The following is a 23,928-nucleotide window of genomic DNA, read 5'->3' on the forward strand; positions in this document are numbered from 1 at the left end:
AAATTAACAAGTAACCCCTAAAATAAAATAGTAACCCTAACAAAAGTTAACAAGTAACCCCTATAAAATTAACAAGTAACCCCTGTATAATTAACAAGTAACCCCTAAAATAAACAAGTAACCCTAACAAAAATTAACAAGTAACCCCGAAAATAAACAAGTAACCCTAACAAAAATTAACAAGTAACCCCTGTTAAACTAACAAGTAACCACTAAAATAAACAAGTAACCCTAAGAAAAAATAACAAGTAACCCCTATAAAACTAACAAGTAACACCTGAAACTTAACAAAAATTAACAAGTAACCCCTCTAATTCAACAACAAATTCTGTAAAACTAACAAGTAACTCCTAATAAACTACGAGTAACAAGTAATAACCCCCTAAAACTTTACAAATAACCCTTGTAAAATCAACAAGTAACCCCTCCCTATAAAACCAATTCAACGAGTAACCCCTAAAACAAGTACACTGTAATTTTTAAATTAAAAGTAATCCCTACAAAGTAACTATTGTTGTATCTTCTACATTAGCAAGTTCCTCCAGCATCTTCTTAGCAGCCTCCATTTCATCTGTCTTTTTTTCTTTTCATTCTCTAGTAATTCTTCATAAATTGCTTGATTTCTACTCACGAAAATTCTTTTACACCACCAAAAACAATCTCACGATGCTTGTTCAAATTGCAGAGCATAGATGACAAGAAAATCGAAAAATTACTAAAATTAGGGTTTGATTTATATCAGAAGTAGGAGAGTTCAGCGTATATGTCGATCCTTTCTTTATCTTGGGGAAGATTATCTTGATTTTAGTCATTATCAACGAAAAGAACAATTTAGAGGAGAGAGAATTTGAGGAGAGAGAATTTGAGGAGAAGAATTTGAGGAGAGAGAAAATGGAAGAAGAATAGTTTGAGGAGAGAGAAAATGGAAACAGAGAAAATGAGAAAACTTTGGGAAAGAAGAACCTTTTGATGTAATAAAATGAAAAAAAGAAAGACACGTTTTTTTTTTTAATTTAAAATAACGGACCCGTTTGGTATAACGGAGTCCGTTATATAAAACGGGCTGGCCACACCATGTGGCCAGCCACATATAAAAATTTGCCTATTTTCTCTCCTCCAATCCTCTCCACTACTTTTGCTTTTTACAATTTTATATTCTTCCACTTACCCCACTACCTCCATATATTATTATTTTCTCCAAATTCTCCTAAAACTCCGCGCATGGAGAAATGGAGCAACTATTTAAAAACAGAGGAAGTACATAATAATACAGAGTACATGCTTCTTTAGTGGATATTGTTGGTAAACTAGTTCAATGGGTCAAGTCTTGGGTGGGGCGGGTCAATTTTTAATGGATGGGGCAGGTTGGGCATGACATTAATTTTCTTTCTTCTCATTAGATAAACTTGCATGTGACTCTTTGATCACTTTCTATGTATGTCAATGTCATATTCTTCCACCATGAAGAGAATCAAAATAATTAGGGTAAAATAATAGAAAGATCTTGCTAACGAACGCCTTCAGAGCGTTGGATAAGCATTTAAAATCTTATCTAAAGTGGTATTATTAATTTGGGAAAGCATGACAAAATCACACATCGATCGGTGTAATTAATGTTAGTTTTAATTTAATATTTCTACTTTTAACTAGCTTATCCAACGCATCGGGGGCGTTCGTTGGCATTTGCCATAATAGAAATATGATTCAAATAAGTAATTTCTCACATTTTAAAAGTATCCAATATAATTAAAATGACCCGACCCGACCCATTTATTTATTGGACGGATCAGACCCAATTATAACTGGGGGGTACTTTACGGAAATGGGGCTCCAACAATCCAACCCATACAATTGCGAAGAAAAAAAAAACAAGGATGAACTATTGAACATAGCCCTGCCTCCTCCTTCCCTCTCTATCTGAGTTCTCCATTGAAGCGCACTCAACATCGGTAAGCAGTTGTTTCTTTTTGTAATCAATTTCACAATCGTGGGTTTAATTTAATTGTCAGTGCAGTAAGTTTTGGGTTCGAAAATCTCAAGAAAATTATGAGCATAATTTGATAATTGAATCAAAGTTTGTTGCTAATATATATGTATTGCACTACCCTTTTAATGTTATGATTCAACTCTGAAATTAATTAGATTTCTTCTGATTGAATACTACCTCTAAAATTGTATTTTGATATCCCAATTTACAACAAACTCAATGGCCAAACCTAGTGTTCTGGAGATAAAATTATCTAAAAAGGTTACAACTTTGAACTAGATTTATAGGTATGTGTATTTTTTATGAGCCAAAAGAGTCTAAAATTATCTAAAAAGGTTACAACTTTGAACTAGATTTATAGGTATGTGTATTTTTTATGAGCCAAAAGAGTCTTGGCTTTGATGAATGGCTAGTCTTGTGAGTTATGCAGGGATAAATCTTTGTGAGCTTTCAGGGCTCTAGTATACTTGTCACATCGCTTGACATGAGCCACAATGATTGAGAATAGTACTAGGATGAGTGACCTTCTGAGAAGTCCTCGTGTTAGTTCATGTAGCCGACCCAACTTATGGGATTAAGGTGTTAAAGCAGCAGCAGAAGAAGAGTATACTTGTGTGACAGGGTTTTTGCTATCAATGATTCTTAGACACTCAGACCTACCTTTGTAATACCATCTGTAGCCCCTTATATTTTTTGAGTTTGCCTTCATTCTCCCATTTTATTTTTTTCCTTGACAAGAAATTTTTGTTAAGATCTTGAAACTTGGATTCCGTCTTCTCTGAAAGGCAATTTTCTACATGAATTCTCAGAATTTGCTGAAAGTCATTGTGGCAGTCGCTTACTTTATGATCTGAATCATACATTAGTCTGTATCATCACACTTTGCGGTTTATAAAATTTACTGTGTGTCCTAAAATGATTGTCAATTTAGGGTATGCAAATCTCTTAAATTGTCTCTAGGCAAAAAATTGAGTACAGTATAGGATGGTTGATTTGGATAACTAAGTAGCATTTTCATAATGGGATCTAGGTGCAATTAATACTAGAAGAAAAAAAATACTCTCCTCACCATGTTTCTCCGAGCTAATTAGATATTTGAATCAAATTTGTCTGATGGAACTATGAAATTAAACCTTTCTCTTTAAAATTATGTGATTTATTGAGCCTAATTTTCTTATAGAATCAAATTTGGTTGCTACCCTTATATGTTAAGATCAAACTATGAAATTGGGACTTTTCTCCCAGGGCTGCTCTGTAGTAGAGGTTTATCTTTTACTTCCCAAATTGAGCAGGGTAAGTTAGGAATTGTTTTTTAGGGTTTAGTTCACACCAGTTCATTTGCAAATCTCATTATCTGTCATTCTCGTTGGTCCTTGGATCATGGACTGCCCCTCCTGTCCTGCTTCAGGGTTGGGCCTGGGTATAATCACTCATATTGGGTTGGTTTTGGATAATTTGTTCACGGTAGGTTTGTTTTCAAAGAAGTATATTAATGATTGCTATTTATTATATGATCTAAGCTCTTAGCGGTATTGTAATATAGTAGTAGGTATATTTGATAATATAAGGATTTATTGATTGGTTTAGTTTTGTGCTAATTTGTCAGAAAACAAAAGGATGCCTCTGGGATTGTTACTTGGGCTTGGAAGGTCTATGCGCAGGAAGCGTACATCATCACTTGATATCCTTTCTTCAAAGAGGGCGCCAAGGAATTACTATAAGGGAAAGAATTGCAAGCCCACTGGATTTCACACCCGCAAAGGTCTGATCCTTCTTTAGTCCTATGTGTTTTTTTTGTCCTTGATCATATGTATGGAACTTGATTTATTCCCTGCTGTACACAAGCATATTCTGGCTTACCTTATCTAAGCTTCCGGATCATTCAGCAACCTGTATTTGTCTGTGTATGGTTCCTCTGGTTTGTCGTAGTAACTTGAATTTTGTTACAGGTGGCTATGTTGTGGTGCAAGAAAAGCTGCCCAACTACGTAGTTCCTGATCTTACTGATTTCAAGGTACTGTTTGTTTGTATCTAATCTGCACTAGCAAATTTTTTTTTAATCTTTTATTGAAGAATTTTGATCCTTTCCAATAACAAACCCTGCCGTTGTGGAATGGGGCAGTGGCGGATTTAGTATGGGTTTGTTCTGGATCTGGAAATAATTTGATCAGTTATAAGTTTTTCAGAAATTAGTTAAAAACAATACAGCATGTTTCATTTCTAACAATTCTTTAAGAAGTCTAGTGGGCTGGAAGTCTTACTTTTATACCAAAGGTCTTGTTCGAGTATTCCCAGCATCCATTTATTTTGTTTTCCCTCCTTTTTTGGCTTTAACTTCCCTGATGCTCCAATAGTTAACATCCATTACCATGAATTCGTTACCCAATACATCAACAAAACCTAACCATGAATCCATCTCTCAAAAACCATGAAAATTTAGTCACGTTTATTCAGATTTTTTTCCCCCAGTTTAGGAAGATGATGTGATAGATCGTTTGCAAAGCTTGAAGACTCATCGAGTTTTTTTTTAACATGTGCACACCTGTATTTTTTATTGTAATTGTATTATGGCTTATGCTATTTGATTTTGGTACATGTGTTTAGTGACTCCAAACCTAGAACAAAAATTTTATGGATTCGACATTAGAATGCAGCAAGGGCATTAGATTATAAGGGACCTCATGTCCATCTTGCATGTTATTGATGAGTAGCTTTATCTCGTGATGCTAACTGATAATCTGATATGTGTGTCAAATCGACTCAAATGATGTAGAAATTATGAACTTTCAAAATAGTTTCTGGTTAGTGGTTAGAGATTAATTTGGTGAATTTGTAGATTGAAGGCTAAGATGGGAGCTAAATTAGAAGATAAGCTCAAGCTTTCTTATTGGATAAAGTGATAAATTCAATAAGTTGGAATGGTGATTACTCTGATTATGCAGTAGGATTGATGATGATGCCATGAAATATGTGAAACTCCTTTGTAGATCTCTCTAGCTTTCTTTTGCCGTATAAGAGTCTGGCAACATTTCTTCCTTTTAACATTGTCAAGTGCCTTGTCTCTCTAATTCATCTGATATTGGCACTATGCCAATAGAAACTACTACTGTAAAATACAATCCGACAAATCTATACTTCTAATAGAAGTCTCTTAAGTTTCAATTGTTATGATGATCTACTCTTCCTATTTTTCTCGCAACCATCTTTACAGTTGCGTTAAGGCCCTTGTTCTGCATTGATGTTTCTTAAGTGTCTGTAGTGCAGTATTTGACCTCTATCATGTGTTGGCCTGTGCTCATATTAACGAAAAACCTCTATGGTAGAAAAATCTTATTTTGCAAACATAAATTTACTCATCCTTCTAAAATAGTGAACTTTGTGCTTATATCTGTTTGTTGGAAGTTATTTGCATTATTGATCCAATCTTTGACTACTGTGAAGAACTATGTTGTGAAATTAAAACACAAGTTTCCAGCCTCTCGGCTGAGCTCATAACATTTTTTTTTTCTTTTGCAGCTGAAGCCATATGTTTCTCAGTGCCCACTGAACGCCAAGACAACTGCTAATACTGATGTATCAACATAGATTGGCAACACTAGAATGATCTAAACCTTCAAGTTGTTAAGCTGCTTCGCAATCAAGAGTTACTGGATATAATTTTCAGGCAAAGACGTCAATGAAGCTGGATGTAGAATTGACTGTCTTGTTTGTTTAGCCATCATTCTTGGTTTAGAAAAACACAAATTGTATGAAAACTGATGGTCTAAAGAGTTCCTGGTTTGGTATTAGAGTGAAAACATTTCAAAGTTTATTATCTAATTTTTTAGGATGTGTGCAATAAGGTATTCCATCCATTTAGAATCAATAATTGAATATGCCATTTTGAGGCTCTAGCATTGGAAAATTTTACTAGTTTTTTTTTTTTTTTTTTTTTTTTTTTTTTTTTTAAACAAAGAGTACTATTAATGAAAAGCATGATTACAACCTAAACTAAGTAAAGAAAGCAAAATTACACTATAAAACATTGGGGGTTGGAGCAATAACTTCTTACGTTTAGGAAAACAAGTGTACTCGGTGGGACATAATGTTGTTCTTCCGCTTAACCTGCAAAACAAAGAGTTAGCAAAACATGTTGGAGACCTACTTTGCAGAGTGGTATATTTCCTTCTAAAAACCTGGGACGGGAAGATGAGAAAATACCCAACAATAATGCAGTGGAGGAAGTTCTTAGGTGAACGTGAGTCTGCAGAGGGTAAGAAAAAGGCAAAAATGGTAGGAGTATTGACGCAGCTTCACATGATGACTCGTGACCTGCCATACATATGGATGGATCTTCTTGCATCAAGTCTGGAGTTGCTTCACAACTATCGTGCCCTTCCACAAGGGGGGTGACTAAACTCCATTGGTGGAGAAACTTCTTGAATTTCACCACTATCCATCTTATTTAAACGATTGGCTACTCGGATGGTAATGAAATTCTTTTGGCGAGAACAGAAGCATTGGATTGTTTTCCCTTTGGAAATCGCTCCATACATTGTTGGAGTGAGATTCAAATAGGAATCATTTTGCTTCCGGCTTGAGAACCGAAAACTTGACCCTGTTGGATTTGGGTTTTTTGTTTTTGAAGTGCCCTTCAAAACACAATTGTTATCAATAACATTAGGCCTCAGATCTTGGTTGGTAGGCTTGACTTTACTCTCCAAATCCAAAGAATTGCCATCAACGTCTTTTTCCTTTTTGGTGTCGTTTTTCACACTTGAACACCTACGAACATGACCATCATCACGACCATCTCCTTCCTTTCTTTTCCCTTTTTTTAATTACTTCCTACCATTATCTTCCTTCCCACAACGAACATAATCTCTAAACTTCTCATCTTTACTTGTTACTGCTAGTGCCTCATCAACAAAATTCGGAAACCAACCCAAACCCAATAAGGATATCACCTCCTTTAGTTTTTGTTGGGACTCACAATTATTAGGATCTATTTTAAGGGCTTGTGCAAGGTCCATGAAAGCTAAGGTTTGTTTATTGAGCCCTAATGCAGCAATCGCCCTTCTATAGTAAGCTTTCACATTAGTAGTATCAAAACACAAAACCGCTGAACATAATTGACCCACTCTATCATAGTCTTTTACCTTGATGAAGCAAGCACCCAAGTTTAGATTAAGGGACACATCAGTGCCCCCGAAAACATCAATTTTTCCTCTTCATTACAGACTGAAGCAAAGGACAACATTTTAAGAGCAATAGAGTATTTTGCAATAGCAGACCCCATTTGATTTTGCTTGTAGAACATGTTTCCCTCATCTTTTAATCTCTTAACAAAATTGAGAATCCCAAAAGGTTCCTCCAACTGCCCAACTGAAAACTCTAACTCATGGGAAGAGACATCATTCTCTTCAACATGTGAAATACACAACATACCCCTTAGTTCCTCAAAACTTGCCATAAAGATTGAAACAAAGCAGATTAAAACAACAAAAGAAAACAAAAAACTCAGTACTAAAATTAGGCCAAATCGCGACCGTCTCTGACGGTTGTTGAAAATAGTAAAAACGGTCGTCAAAATTAATTGCGACCGTCAACGGTCGGCAAAAAAACATAATCACGACCGACTGACAGTCGCAGATTTTTTGCGACCGTTTTTAATATTTTCAATGATCATTTGGAAAACGGGCGCAGATTTTATTATTGCGATCGTTTTAAGCGGCGGTTGCAAATCTTGATTTTAGTGACCGCTTATGGTCGTCGCTAAAATTAAAATAAAAAACAAAAAATATTACCTTACCTATACTTCACAGCCAACCCCACCACCACTACCCACCTTACAACACCACCAGCCACCCCGAACACACCACCTTCACTCCTATAAATCTCACCCAACCACCACGAATTGCCACCTGCCCACCACAAAAGCCTCCCCATAAAACCTCTACCCATGAAAATTCACACCACCACCGCCACTTACCACCACCACCACCAACAAAATACACAAATTAGACCGTAAAAATCCCACAAATTTCAGACTAAAAAACCCCACAGTTCACGAAATTCTGACTCTAAAAATGCAAACCAAAAATTGACGAAATCAAATGAAATTCGAAAAAAAATTCAAGACTCTAAAAATTCAAACTCTAAACATTCGAAAAAAATTAACGAGAAATCAAAATCAAACCAAAAATCGAACAAAATATAAACAAAGTTCACGAAAATTCGAATAAACTAAATGAAAACTAAATAAAACCCAAAATCAGCAAAAATCGAACCAAAACTATAAAAAAAAAAAAAAAAAAAAAAAAAAAAAAACGCAAACAAAAATTGAATTTTAGATTTATAAATCTACAACATTGCCACTAAACTTAATTAAACCCAAAATCGAAATTAATTAAAATCAAATCCAAATTCAATACGAAATCAAACCCAAAACTAACATAAATTATAACAAAAATTAATCCCAAAATTAAAAAAAAAAAAAAGGTTTTCAAACTCAAACAGAAACAAATCAACATTCGACCATAGAAATTCGAATAAAAAATCAACCAATAATCAAACCAAATTCGAACAAAAAAAAACCAAAAAATTACAAACACCAAAACATTTCTAAAACCCCGAATCGACTTTGATTTTGGTTTTTAAAGGCCAAATTTGACCTTAAAAAGTCTAGATCTACAGTATTCATGGTCGAATTTGACCTTAAAAACCATTAACTTGCTTGAATTTGGTGAATTTTTTTGCACAAAATGATGGATTTGAAAAGGAAAGAGAATGAGAAGGAGAAAAGTAAAGAGAAGGAGAAGAAGAAAACGGATAAGACGAATGAGGGGCGGAAATTCAGAGAAAGAGAAGGAAAAAAGGAAAGAGAAAAGAAATAGAGGAAAAGAGAAGAGAGAGAAAGGAAACAGAAAGAGAAGGAAAAGGGTTAGGGTGTTTTCCGCACTCCTTTTATACCCTTTTTTAAAAAATAAAAAATAATCATGTTGCGACCGCTTATAATGGTCGCAATAGTCGCAATTTGCGACCGTTTTTGGCGGTCGCAGTAGTATTATTTTAATTTATAATTATTTTTCACATATATTTTATTTAAAGAAAATGATAAAATACCTTTGCGACCATTAAATAGGAAATAAGCAGACGCAAATCTACGACCGCTTTTAGAAGCGGTTACAAAATTGTGATTGTATCAAAATTGGTAGCAAATTTTATATTGTGTGACCGTTTTAATAACAGTCGTAAAAAAACGATCGTAATTTGGCTGAATTTTAGTAGTCACTAAACCACTAGGCGGCTTCCCTTTAATTACACAAAAGTAAAAACCATACTAGAAAGAAGATAAAACCGGCAACCAAAGGAAACCCCAACCTTATTGCCATCAATTTAAGAACTTCAGAGAACGATGACGGGTGAGTAAGAAGATGAGCAGGTCGGTGATGAAGGAAACATGAACTCCACTTCGTCTTCACCTACAGGACAAAGAGATAACTGGTGGCTCAAAGAGGATGCCGAACTACCTGTGATCCTTGATACAAGTCGCCAAAGGTACCGAAGAAGAAACCCCAATTGAAACCCTAACCTACCTGTACTCCGAAAAATCGAAGCGAATGGATTGGTGGTAGGAGAAACAAGGTCTAACAAAGCGCAACCCTTCAAAGACTACTCGCCGACGACCTTATAAGAGCAGCAACGCTTAGGTCACCGGCGGCAGGGGAGAGCACGAGGTGGGGGTGTGGCTCTGTTTTGAGGAGAGAAGGCAAAGTTTTTTTAAAAAAAAAAGTCGTAAAAGGGAATTAAGTTTTACTAGCTTGATTTCATATTATTTGCAAATTACAATTTTTTATCAAAAATAGATATTACATATTATTTGCAACAAATGTTTTCCTTCCTTTTTAGGTTGTCATTTCTCTCTATCTCTTGACTCACCACATGCATCCATATTTTTTCTCTCTATTTTACACTCACAAATAAATTTTACCTAAAAGTCCGTGCATCTTCAAAAATTGCAATAAATGCAATAGAGGTAGTAGTATTTGCTTATTTAACTGTCACACTGGAGTATTTCTGAAAGTAGGAAACTAGTCCCCAGACCACCAAGCTACCCTGTTGAAAGGTCTGTACATACATAAATAATTTGTTTTCAAAAAGGTAGCTTGGCTGCTTGGGGACTAGTTTCCAACTCATTGTTACTAGTAAATTGAGGATGAAGCAAATAGGTACGTGGACGAAAGTAGAGGAGACGACGGTGGTGGTGTTTGTGATCTAGGAAGGCAGAAGAATGAAGGAGTATGGAATTCAAAGAAGGGAAGGAAGAGGGGATCGGGGGGAGAAACACCATAATTGGCAAACCCCTGAGTGTGTTCTATAATTGTAATAGTACTCCCTATGTGGGTCCTGTTTATATAGTGTTATTTCAACTTTAAAAAAATCGAAATTACTATTTATTTAATTTTTAAAACAAGTTCTGTAGCTAAGAATTAGCTTTATCAGCTTTAAACGGTATTTTTTTCAACTGGTAGTTTTTTTTTTTATATCAAATAAATACTTTATTAATGAAAAGACATACATCAAGTGAAAAAGAAATTTGGATCTTACACACCAAATTAAGACTTAGAGAACAATGAATTTGTTTTAACTATATAAGAATTTTGTTTTATTCATTTATTTAGTCTAAAATTGATATTTGTTTTGATTCAGCAATTATCTTTACCAATGAATCAGTTTGCATTGTCATAAACTTATACAAATATGGTAATGCAAGATAGAGAATGGTGAGGGTATTAAACATGTCATTAACGCAAAACATGTAAGCTAAGTCTTTATCACTGTTATGTTAATGTGGATGGATAGAGCTGAGTCTAGCAAAACCGCCCACAGTTTTCTGTTCCTCAATTCCAGCAGCCAGCAAAACATAACCCCACCCTTGAAAGACAAATAACAAACAAAACAGACTACATGCATAGCTTGTAAAGCTATTATAATTGACAGACAAAATAAATATTAAAAAAAAAAGAAAATGAAAAAAAGTCTAATTTCAAAATAAAGTTAAAACTATTTTCAGCGTAAAGTGACCAATGAATTGAAGCCAAAGAAAGAATCGAGGAAGAGGGTGTGGAAGGAAAGGGAGAGAAACAGAAAAAGAAGGGACCGAAAAACTCGTGAATATATATTGAATAGTGTGTGCTACAGTTGTAAACTTTAGCGTATACTCGGTAATCTGGTAGTCGTTGCAACATGGCATCATCCTATATTTGTATGTGTTAATTAAAATTGAAAAAAAATAATAATTTACTAAGTAAAACAAGCTTATTTGGCAAAAATCATTTGTATTTATTTGGTAAAGATAATTTTAAACAATATTCGTAATAATAAGTGACAAATTATAGCATGTGTGAATGTGCTTGACAATCGTTGGAAGATGTGGAATAATTGATATTGAATAATAAGGGGCAAAGCACAAGTTTGCCAATATGTTTTGATAGAACTTATAAATCATTCATGGATTTTCAACGAAAGGCGGCATAATTCGCGCAAGACAATTGTGATTTTAAATATCCATCAAGGTTACATCGAATCCATTCACAATCTATGAGATTGCTAACCACGAAATGGTTTTGAACCACAACTGGATATTCGAGGATTGATTAATCAATCAAAGAATCAGTCCCATTAGTTGGGTCGGCTACATGAACCAAAAGTGATTATTCTGTGTAATCATCGACAAAAATCTTCCTCCTCCATCCCTTACAATCCAATGCTCATGCAAATCCATATACTTCATATCCTAATTCCTTACTGATTCCAACCAAGTTAAGGTCATCCTCGGGGATAGATGAAGGAACAAAATTGAGTCAGGATGTCAAATATGCCCATATTGACCTCTACTCGGTTCTTACAAAGACATGTATTATTTGCAATTGAAAAGACTTATTACTCAATCTTCTCTAAATTAAACCAAATTATGCTAAGTCGGTTGAATACTTGAATATATATTAAATGCATGTATGTGTAATAGCTTTTATTGTGATCACTTGATTAAACAACATATAATTAATTAATGGGATCCTATCTAACAAATTGTCCTTAATTATTTTATTAGCTAAGGCGTGATATTCAAATATCGATCTTGATTCACATGTAATATTGTGATTAGACAAAAAAAGAAATAGAAATTATATATAGCACATAAACACGTGACAAATCAATATAGGAAGCAACCTAACATAATTTTAATTGTTAAATTAGCCTTAACATGATACTAGCAAATTCAAAATAAATAAATAAATCAATTAAAATTAAGAGGATTAATTATTTACGCTGAATGGAGCTCTTTAAATTGCTACATTATGAATAAATTGTTAGTAACTTCACGGCTCACACAATTTATTAAAAAAGTTAGATCAAATTATTTGATTCACTATGACTAAAAACAAAAGAATTAAATCAAATTAAATAAATTAAAAAGGTTAGATCACCCTCAAGATTATACCTTCACGGCTCACACATGGTCGAAAGGTAAAACCTACAAATCTTAAAGATTTGAATTGGTTGAATAGGGTTAGTAATATAGCTAAAAAAATGGCATGGTTAAACTTTACATCAAAGCCGTTAGGTAATTACGAAGCCTTATTTTAAAACTCACCTAGATCTAGGTGAGTAATCTTCAAAGCTTTTGCGATTATGCATGGAGTCTTATCTTAATTCATTCGTCTTTTTTTTTTTTATAAATTTGTTTGTTCCATTAGAGTCATTATTATACTTCTTAAATTTGTTGGTTGGAAAGAATTGGTTTAATAATTAATAAGGGTGGTTTGGTAAGATCTTTTGGAATGAGTTGTAATGTTTCATTCATTTTATTACTTCTTTAGGCTTTTTAGAATAGGAACTTCGTATCTAGCGAATTATAATTACACTATTTCCTTAATATTCACCACGTTCCGTTAATGAAATGTAGACGAAACAATTTTAACAAAAAAAAATTTCGAGCTAGTAATCCATATCTTTTTTGTATGAGATTTCATATCAATTTATGTTATTTTATCGAATCAAACGACTCATAATAATAATACTTTTATGAATTGAAATGGTTAACCAATCTTGTACTTTTTTTAATAGAATAATTGAGTTATACTTGATAATTATCATTTAAATGGACTGGGGTTGATGGCTTTTTTTTTTTGGAAGAGACAATAAAGAGACAATAAAGAATTAGTGCAAGTGGGATTAACAGAGAAAAACCATAATAATAATGAATTATTTCATACCAAAATAGAAATTGTTGCAACCGCTAAAACATCAAGCAAATGAAAAAGGCAAATGTAGTAATATTCATTCGAATATCTGATACTCGTATCACAAATCTTTTAATCCTTATCTTGTCACATCAATCATACTATATACTAAAGTAATCATCAGAGTTATCCCTTAAATACACGTGTCACATTCACAATAAAAATTTTCCCGCCTAAATATTTTTATTTTTATTTTTTAAAAAAATTTCTCACTTTTTTTTCCCTTAAAATATACGGAGTAACATGATAAAAAATTTAATAATAAAAACTTACTCCGTGCAATAATTTTTAAAATATTTTAACAATGTATTTAACAGGAGAATTTTAAGGCCCTAGCCATTAAATTAATTCAAATTATATATAATTCAGTTTATTTAAGCTAACTCTATTTTAATTGACTTTTATTAGAGCAACTTCTTGGACAAGCTAATTGCCAAATTAGTTTGCCATGTCACTTAGGATTGCAAAGCTATTCTTTCTTCTAGCTAATTCATACCACAATGGTTAGGCTAATTAGCATTTAAATTTTTCAGCTTTATTTTTTAAATAATTAGTATTTTATTAGAGACAATTAATTTCTAAGCTAATTAGCTTAGTTAAGCTAATTTGCTTGGCATTAGCTTGGCCAAACTAATTATCAAAGTATCCTCCAATGGTTTGGCTATTAGCTTTTATTAAAATTGCAAGCTAATCCTTAAAAGCAACCATTGAAGTTGCTCTTATATGAATTCGTGCATTTGCACGGGATATAACTAGTTTTAAATAAAACAATTCACTATTTGTTTCACATTATATTTTCTTGTGCGCATTAAAAATCTGATACTTAATACTTTATATGTAAGTTTGAAAACATTTTAGGTAAAAATAAATTTGAAAAATTGATACATGCATGTATTTGGCTTTCATTAGTTTGCTTAAAAAATGGTCAAATTGATTAAATGGATAAATGTAACCTTATTCTATCATAATTTTAGCGCCATATATAACACAATAATCACACAATGTCTAGCATAAGAACAATAAAACCCTTTCAAATTACTAGTTATCTCAAAACTAGCTAGACATGAGCCTTATTTTCAAACTCATATGAGAAGGATTAAATCAATGGCAGGTCTGAAACACTCTCTGATGGTTCTGCTGCCTTCGGAGTCGTTGTCGAAGGAGCTACAAACTCCGTAGCTGGTTTGAAATAGACCCCAATGGAGTTGATGCGATCAGAGTCACAGGTTCCATGAAATCCGCCGAATTGATTGAACCCTCCTAGATCATACCAGAACCATTGCTTGTCATCGGATTCTGATGCTTTTCCGAATAAGTATGTCATCTTGTTTGTTGAAACTGTTAGTTCTTCTACACCCGAGTCGCTGTACCAACCTCGTACCATAGTTATGTACTCATTCGGATAGTCCAGTTTAATCTGTAGTTCACATAACAAAATCCAATGATTATATTGATCATAAATTCTTGAATTAAATTACAATATTTATTTCGGTTTTACTTTTTATTCCTTCAGAAATATCAATATAAACAATTTTTACTATAACTTAATTAGAGACATAGATTGAGTTTTAAGAACTAGCTATGGTTTTGATACAAATTTTCAATAATCCTAAATCAATTAATTGAATCTTGCTCTGGGTCCGTTTGACATTAATATGGTTTTCTATTTACCGATTTTTGTTTTATTTTCAAAATCATATAATGAATTTAAAATTTGGTCAAACTCATTCTAATCTTAATAAAAAAAAAAATTAAAAAAATTAAAAAACAGCTTTTGTTTCATGTTTTTGGTTTTATTGATTATTGTTTTTCAAAATCATATAACACTATCCTTTCAAAAAAAAAAAAAAAAAAATTCATATAACACTAAAATAGTTTTTTTTTGGTTTTTTATAAATAAAATAAAAAAAATGATATTATCAAATAAAATCTAATTTAGGGTTTAGATTTATTAATCCAAATAATAACTCCGTTAACATTTACTTGCAACTTTGGAATATTTTATGTCTCTCATATAATACCCAAAGTTGCAAGTAAATGTTAACGGAGGTAGTATTTGGATTAATACCCAAAGTTGCGAGTGAATGTTAACGGAGGTAGTATATGTTTCTTCTAGATAAATAAATGTCACGAATATGAATATGATATAGAAAGAATTTGTTGGAACAAGTGTGTTTTGGTGTAAATTTTGTGGAAAACAAAAAGTCCCACATTGGTGGGAAATAGAAGTTTGTCCTCCCTTATATTGGAGAATGTGGAGTATTTGGGTGTGGCCCTTGGGCTACCCACATTTTGTGGAGAGGGAGGACTTACCTACCAAGCCCACTTATCACACACGCGCGCCGAACCGAGCCGGGCCGGGCCGGGCTGGGCTGGGCTGGGTCAGGTCGGGTTTATTAATTAAACTTAATTTTTGCTCAGTTTTTGAACAAGGCTTAATTACGTAATTAGTGCCTTGATTTTTGCTAAACGGTTTTGACTGGTTATCTCTCTAACGTTTATTTCCAGATTAATTAAACTTTCGCCGTTTTACTAGCTGTTTTGACTGGGTAAATTAACGTTTTAATTGACCGTTTTTGGCGTTAATCACGCTGGTGTTGGAACGGTTTTTGCTACCGTTATACCATTGTTTTGCCTATAAAACATCATGTTATGTTCACTGTTTTTATATAACAAAAAATCACAGAATTTTCTAATCCCTTTTTTCTCTTACAAAATATTCGAGCAGTGTTCTTTATATTTTTTGGTGGTTAGTTGTCCACTGGTTCTGTGCAAATCCACTGGTATTTTCCTTGCTTAGACAGACTGTTTTATCCTGGGGAACATCCGGTTGTTGTACGAGCTGCTTGCACACATTATAGGGCAGTACCGTGAATGTTCTAAAGAGAGCGACATAGTCCGCGACTCAGTCTAATTCCCGGTAACTTTGTTCTGTTTTTATTGTTTACAGCAGTTCGGTTTATAACAGAATTAAATTAGATGATTCATAGTAAGAGATCGAACTGCGCAAAATCCAGATCCAACGAACTCGGGGTTGCCGAACACCTCAGACAACTTCAACCTCCCATTATCATCTTCATCAATGTAGTGAAACTGAAGTGAGTTAATCTTTTGAGGTTCGTACGAAACGATGAATTGAACGATGGCATTACAACCCTTAAGGTCCCATACTTTCCCTTGCTTGTTGCCGGATGGTCCAACTTTGTTCATTAGTTTTGACGTTTTCATGTTCATCGTATAATAACTCGCGAGATTGTTGAACCCTAAAAGAGCTGAGATTTTTCTATTACGAAATATGGAATATGACGGATGGGTGACTAATTTTCAACCCCTAGTGTTGTATTTATAGACAAATTAGTGGGCTTTTAGATTGGGTTGGTTGAGGAATTAACTCTTCGTGTTAATGAAGTTTCGGCCCAACTTGCAATTTTGAATAATATTTATCTGTATAAAAATTTAACGTTTCTTATTTTCAACTTTTATCCATTAGAATTTGTTATCCCACACCCGTACAAGGTTAGTGTTTGCAAGAACAAAATACTTATTGGTGTACGGTATATCCGGGTGTATATAACAAGTTTTCTTTATTTGTAGCACTAAAAAAAACACAACGGAATATATTTAACTGTCTTTTTATTTTTGTTTTTAATTTTTGTTGGGTTAGATGTTTTTTTTTTTATTTAAAAAAAAAATTGAAGGAAAGATTAGATAGTTTTGTAAGGTTATTTTTGTCAAGAGAATTTTCCCAATCAAAAAGGGGTGTGCTCTTACAAGATTATCATAGGTAGTGGAATCATGCAAGCCTTGCAACTTTGCAAGTGTGCAAGTGTGTATATTTCTTATTTTTCCCAACATTACTGAATTGTAGTTTGATTCAATAATGTCACTTCAAAAAATTTGATGTTTGGAGTACTTTTGATTTGATTTGACTATTTACTCCTTCCATATTTTATTACTCGCACCATTTCTCCACACGCGAAGTTTAAAGAAAAATAGTAGAAAGTAATAAAATATAAAGGAAGTAGGGTTGGTGGAAGAGTGAAGCTAAGTACAATAGTTGACAGGAGAAATAATTTGAAAGAGTGAGTCTGGGCGCATAGCGCCTATGGGCGAGCTATGTAAATAGGAGGGTAAGGAAGTAATTTCAGCTGATTCAATTTTTGCTTCTAGAATAAGCCTACTCTTTAGTGGTACATTATAATGTCTAATAATGTACCATTATGCATGCATAATGTACCACTAAAATATAAGTTATTTGAATAATACTATTTGTGGACTATTACGAGTGTAGTGATACTTTTTACCATCCTATAAGTTTCAACTTATAGAAAAAACTAAATCTCTAGTAATACATTATAATGTATCATTACGCATGTATAATGTACCACTAAAGTATAAGTTATCTGAATAGTACTTTTTAATTGCAATTTTGTCATCCTATATGCGCTGAAATCAATAGGCACTATGTGCCGAGACTTAACCAATTTGAAAAATTTAAAGAATGATAGTTGATAGATGAGAGAATTTGAAAATGTTAAAATATGATTATTTTGGATCCATTAGAAGAGAAAAAAATAGTAAAATATTATGAAAGGTATCTAAAAAAGGAAAATGGAGTAAATAATAAAATATGGTTGCAATAGAAAAGTGGTGCAAGTAATAAAATACGGAGGGAGTACTACTTAATTTTTATTTTTTAAACTTAATTGTTTTCCCTTTTACCAAATTTTGTAAATTTTATGATGTTATACAATGTATTGATTGTATGTTTTTGGATTCAACTAGTATTTAGCCACACTGTGTGGCCAACCACTATAGGGATTACTTTAGTGTAATGGGGGTTACTTTATCAGGTGTTAAAGGGGTTACTTCATCATTGTTATAAAGTTACTCAGTCAGTGTTATAGGGGTTACTTGATTGATATTACATGGGTTACTTAATCAATGTTATAGGGGTTACTTTAAGTGGGGATGTGGCCGGCCGCACACAAGACGAGCCGTAATCTTTTTGACTAAATATATGCTTTGAATTGAAGAATTGTACTATTGTAGTATTGTGTATTTGAATTAGTTTTCATAATTTTTTTTTTTAAATCAAACATGTAAATATTATTCTTTGTTAAATAATGGAATATTTTCTCATTTATTTATTAATGGGTTAAAAATTATGTGATATCTATTAACATTTACTAAAACAAAACATTGTTGACATCATCATCTCTTAATTATCCTATGTGTCATTCTCTCATTAAAAAGTTTCCCCCAATTTCTATTGATGATATGATGTCATTAAATATCATTATTATTTTAATTCTTTTTAACAATTATTATTTTAATTTACATTATACATTTTTATCAAAAAATAATTACCACTCATTTTTACACAAATGATAAAATTAATTAGTTTTGTATTTATTTAATGGATGGAAATTGTATCTTTTTACTCATATAAGGAAATATCTTTCCAAACCCACCGCTCCCTCAATCCCTAAAAAATTTTGAGATACACCAATAATAACAAAACTTTTTTTATTTTCGTTTTTTGTAAAAAAATAAAAATAAAATCAAAACTTTCCTTTCCTTTCCTTTTGTTTTCTCACCTCATACTCTCTCTCCTCATTTTTCTTCTTCTATAAATACAGCTACATAACCCACCGCTCACGTATTACATCTTTCTAAAATTCACCGCCATAAAATATCTTCATTGCTTGTATTCACAATGGAAGATCAAACCCTAAATTTTCCCGAAGATTTCTTAGTCGATCCAATAATCAAGAAAAGAGCCGGAAAGCGGAAGATTGAGAAGAAGCCTATCATCAACAAAGCAAGCAGACAAGTTACATTTACGAAGCGGCGAGGCGGGTTGTTTAAGAAGGCGGCTGAGTTATGTTCTTTATGCGGTTCCGAGGTTGCCGTCATCACTTTCTCCGGCGCTGGTAAACTCTACTCCTTTGGTCACCCGAATGCCGACACGATTGTTAATCGCTATATTAATTATACGGCGGGAATAATAAATGGTGGTAATGAGAATGAGAATAATTACTTTGGTACGGGTGGTGTACCTTCTGAGCAGTATAAGAGGGTTTTAAGTGATATTGAGGTTGAGAAGAAAAGGACCAATGGGATTAGTCCACATGGTGATAATTGCGAGGTCGGGTTTTGGTGGGATAAGCCGATTGATAATTTAGGGCTTTTGGAGCTTGAAGAATTGAAGGTTTCTCTCGAGGGCTTACGTGATCAAGTTTCTTCTAGGGTTAATTCGATTAATAATAATATTAATTGTTCTTCCAATAATTCGACTAGTCAATTTTCTGACTTGGTTTAATTTTGATCGAAGAAAATTAGGGTTTTATGTAAGATTCCTAGTACTCTAGTAATATTACTATTAGATATTTAGCGGTACAATTAATATTCTTTAGTATCTCAATTTTAATCGATCAGTTTAAAGTAGTAAATTCGATTTATATTACTACTATAAATTTGATCAAATTTTGTAACCTCGGCTATGAGATACAATTTGTTTTTGGTGATGAATTTGTTATATCTATCTAAATCATTCGATCTATGATTGCAGCGATATTAATTTCTTGAGTGGTCGTTAGATTTATCATTATTGATGTATAATTGATTTTTGGGTAATTGATTGATGTTTCTATTGATACTTTGAGTGTGAGTACAATGGTATATCGATCAGTTTAGTACTTATTCTTACATTTTGGTATAGATCAATGTTGAAACAGTAGCTTGTATTCCATTTTAATTAATGGTCTGAATTATTACAACAGATGAATAATTTGCTGTTCTTTGTTCTCCGACAAATTTATACCAAAAGATTAAAACAAATATTGCCTTGTTAGTTTGTTCCTTTTTTTCCCCTTTTTTTAGGGTTGAAATTTCTGTATGATTTTGTGTTCTGCCGCCATAAGTTTTTGTTCTGCGCCGTCATAGATTTATGTAGTTTTTTTTTTTTTTTTAGGAAGTATAATTAGAAAGGTCATATAATAACGGGTTGTGTAATAAAGAGTCGTGTACTCGTGTGTAATTATAAATGTTCAAGTGCGGAGAAGCCTAAATTGGAGAGCCAATTAAGTATACCCGAGGTCATTTGCTCATTCAACTAACAAATAAGTAACAATATTAATTACTCATTTGTTGATTGAATGAGCAAATGACCCAGGGTGTATATAACAAATTTTACCTAAATTGTCAATTAATAGGGGGTGTTAATTAATTTATGGCCAACAGATTAAGCTAGTTTATAATTAGTGTTATTTAAAGTCAAATTGGTTTTTGATGTAAAAAGCTTATATATATATTAAGATAATTGAAATCACATTAGTAATAGTACTGATGAAAAGACACAAAATTAGATTATCATAGTCAACAAAATTAAAGAATCGTTCCTCAAAAAAAAAAAAAAAAAAAAAAAAAAAAAAAAAAAAAAAGCATTGTCAGTAAAATAGTCTCTTAATATCACACGAATATTCTTTGATATTTTATTAATTTCATATCTCTAACACTAACACAGTACATTTAAACATCCTCTTTACCTTTGTTGCCATCATCACCACCATTTTCACCGTTGTTATGAGCGTCAATGTTGTTGTCCTCATCATCAACTCCATCATCATTAGTACGAACTCGTTTTCGATTAGCAACGATGTTGTTTCGAGTACCAAAAGCAATAACCGGCGTAAAAGTAGTAAAAGGCTTGAAATAAACACTGATTGAAGAGAGATATTGATCATCACTGGTGCCAAGGAAATTGATTACGTAGCCCAATATATATGTTTCTCTCCCAGTAAGGTCACGATAAATTGTGCCAAACGGTCCGTAAGTGGCTTTGTTTGTATGAATTGATAATCTATTCACGTAAGAGAAGCTGCATTCTACGGTAACTCCAATTATCTTCTCTGATGGAAAATCAATTAAGTTGCACCTAAATTTTCCAAAAAAAACTAAATAAATAAATAAATAAATAATAAAAAGTATAAGAACAAGTGAAAGGCAACTAACTATGTCGTGCAATAGGGAAAAAAAAGGTATAGTGTTCCAGGCTTAAAATTAAGATTTTCATGTATGTCTAACTAATTTAATAAAGTACGCTAGCTAGATGCAAAATAGAAATAAAACTAATACTCTGTAAAATAAAATAAATAAATAAATAAATAAATAAATAAAATTGTAAATAATGATCCCAACTTTGTAACATTTTCATTTAATAATCCAAACTTTAGATTATGCTAGAATTGAATAATTCCAACTTTGGGGATACTGTTTACTTTTTTCAATTCCAAATCGGTCAACAAAAATCAATGACTTGCCATCATAAGTTATGTGACACGTGTCACATTGTGATTGATCCAAAAAAGAAAAAAAATTAAAAAAACTTAACAAAAATGAAGCCCCTACCTAGCCCTTCCACCACCGCCCACCGGAATCCCAAACCTCAGCCGCCCCAATTTCCCTTGGTTGTTTGTAGAGTTTTAGAAGAGTTGGTTGACTTTGGTTGTTTATTTGAAGCATGGTAGATTTTAGTATTAGAAAACTACTGTTTACGAAGCTTCTCATGGCTTCGGCCTTCGGGATTCCATCACTTCATGGAACGCACGGTAATATTAACAAAAATTTTGTGAAATAAAATATCTCAACTTACCCGATTTTTGGTATGCACCATGTTATACTGTGCGTATTTAGTGTGGAGGGGCACTAAATAAAATGTTTGTATAAGGGCTTGAACCTAAGACTTTTAGTCCAAACTCAATGCATTACCACTATGGCAAAGCTAATTTGATGTTATTTATTACATAAAAATTGTATTTAACCTATAAATTTATATATTTACTTAAATAAAAAAATAAAAAATAAAAAATTTGGGGGGGCCGGTGCCACCCAGGCGCCTTCATAGATCCGCCTATGTGTGCGGTAAGGATTACTTAAGTTTCTCGATCAAGGGTTACACTAGTTGCCGGGGTTACTCTAGTTGCCGGGGTTACTCGAGTTTTTCAGTCAAAGGTTATTTGGTCAGTATTTACTCGAAATGCCGGGTTCTTCGAGTTTCTCGGTTAAGGGTTACTCAAGTTCACTACTAGAAAACGGGCAAATTCTGACGGACTGGTTCCGACGGACATGTCATTCCGTCGGAAAATTTGAAATTTTCGACGGATTTTTTTCCGTCGTATATTTCCGACGAATTTAAGCAATCCGTCGGAAATTTCCGACGGAATATAAATCCGTCGAATATTTGTACTTTCCGACGGAATATTTCGTTGGAAATGGTCATTTCCGACGGATAAATATTCCGTTGGAAATTTCCGTCGGAATATAAATTAAAAAAAAAATTCTTTAAACCCTAACCCTAACCCCCTTTTCTCTTCCGTCCCATTTTTCTTTCCCTCTCTTCTTTCCAGTCTTTCTCTCTCTATCCCGCCTTTTCTTTTCCTTCCTCTATTCTCTTTCTCTCTCCTCCTGGTCCGCCTTTTCTTTTCCTTCCTCTCTTCTCTTTCTCTCTCCTCTTCCTTCCTCTTTTTTCTTCTCCATCTTTCCTCTGTTCTCTCTGTCCGCCTCTTTCTTCTCTCCTCTTCTTTCCCCTCTTTCTTCTATCCTTGACCAACAACAACCAACACCACCGTACCGCCACCACCAACAACCAACAACAACGGAGACCACAACACCACAATCACCGTGCAACAACAACGACGGCCACAACAACATCAGCTACGCACAACAACGTCAATTGCGAGAATCGTCAACCGCACAATTGCACAAGTATTGTAGATCTTGTTTAATTCAGAATAGGTTGTAGATCTAGTTTTATTTTTTGATTAATTTCTGATTGTGTTTAAATTTTGAAGTAATTGTAATATTAGGTTATAAATTTTATGGATAATTGTATATTTATTTACTTAATTTTACTGTAATTCGTTTTCCCCTGTTTCGATTTTTTTTTTTACTTAATTTCGGAATTAGATCTACTGGTTTCGATTTGGTTTGGTGCTAATTTCGTATTATTTGTGGTATATGTCGATTTATTTTTTGTGGACGGAGGTTAGGGGCTGGTGTGAGGTGAGGCCGTAAGGCTTGTGGAGGTTGGGGCTGGTGGGAGGTTGGGACTGGTGTGAGGTGAGTCCGTGGGGCTGATGCTGGTGTGGGCTAGTGGTACGGGTTAGGGGGCTAGTGGTGTGGGCTAATGCTGGTGTGGGTTGGTGGTACGGGTTAGGGGGCTAGCAGTGTGGGCTGGTGGTGGGGGTGGTGGGAGGCAATTTTTTTTGTTTTTTTAAAACCATTTAACGACGGAATTTCCATCGCATTTTTCCGATGGAATACGGTCCGTCGAAAATTTCCGACGGACTGTTTCGGGCCTGAAAATCACTTATGACGGACTGAATTCCGTCGGAACAGTGTTTTCGACGAAAATTCCGTCGAAAAAGGCCATTTTCCTACAAATGATATTCCGACAACTAGTTCCGACGGAATTTTCGTCAGAAACGTGTTTTCCGACGGAAATTTTCTATCGGTATTTGACTGTTTTCTAGTAGTGGTTGTCGGGGTTACTCGAGTTTCTCGGTCAGGAGTTGCTCAAGTTACTCGGTCAAGAGTTACTTGAGTTACTCCTGACCGAATAACCCCTCAAGGAACCCTTGACGGAGTAACCTC

General features: G+C 33.6%; 3 protein-coding genes and 1 long non-coding RNA gene across 4 annotated transcripts; 2 read left to right on the plus strand and 2 right to left on the minus strand.

Annotated features, from left to right (window-relative positions):
- The first annotated feature begins 1,786 nt into the window (after nt 1-1,786).
- Nucleotides 1,787-5,852, plus strand: LOC110708396 (39S ribosomal protein L41-A, mitochondrial-like). Its single transcript, XM_021886526.1, has 4 exons — nt 1,787-1,949; nt 3,594-3,749; nt 3,937-4,001; nt 5,504-5,852. The coding sequence occupies exons 2-4, from the start codon at nt 3,605-3,607 to the stop codon at nt 5,570-5,572; spliced, it is 279 nt and encodes a 92-aa protein (XP_021742218.1). The 5' UTR covers nt 1,787-1,949; nt 3,594-3,604; the 3' UTR covers nt 5,573-5,852.
- An 84-nt stretch (nt 5,853-5,936) lies between these two features.
- On the minus strand, nt 5,937-8,169 carry LOC110708397. The gene is made up of 2 exons (XR_002508719.1): nt 6,188-8,169; nt 5,937-6,091 (listed from the first exon to the last, which is right to left on the minus strand). It is a non-coding gene; the product is annotated as an uncharacterized LOC110708397 (long non-coding RNA).
- A 6,199-nt stretch (nt 8,170-14,368) lies between these two features.
- LOC110708863 (protein RESTRICTED TEV MOVEMENT 1-like) lies at nt 14,369-16,506 on the minus strand. Its single transcript, XM_021887087.1, has 2 exons — nt 16,318-16,506; nt 14,369-14,689 (listed from the first exon to the last, which is right to left on the minus strand). Exons 1-2 carry the CDS (start codon nt 16,504-16,506, stop codon nt 14,369-14,371), a joined length of 510 nt encoding a protein of 169 aa, XP_021742779.1.
- Nucleotides 16,507-18,991: 2,485 nt separating this feature from the next.
- LOC110708864 (agamous-like MADS-box protein AGL62) lies at nt 18,992-19,669 on the plus strand. The gene has a single exon (XM_021887088.1). The coding sequence runs from the start codon at nt 18,992-18,994 to the stop codon at nt 19,595-19,597; it is 606 nt and encodes a 201-aa protein (XP_021742780.1). The 3' UTR covers nt 19,598-19,669.
- The last annotated feature ends 4,259 nt before the right edge of the window (nt 19,670-23,928 follow it).

The sequence above is a fragment of the Chenopodium quinoa genome, unplaced genomic scaffold (assembly GCF_001683475.1).
Source record: "Chenopodium quinoa cultivar QQ74 unplaced genomic scaffold, ASM168347v1, whole genome shotgun sequence".
In the NCBI taxonomy this organism is placed as follows: Eukaryota; Viridiplantae; Streptophyta; class Magnoliopsida; order Caryophyllales; family Amaranthaceae; genus Chenopodium; species Chenopodium quinoa.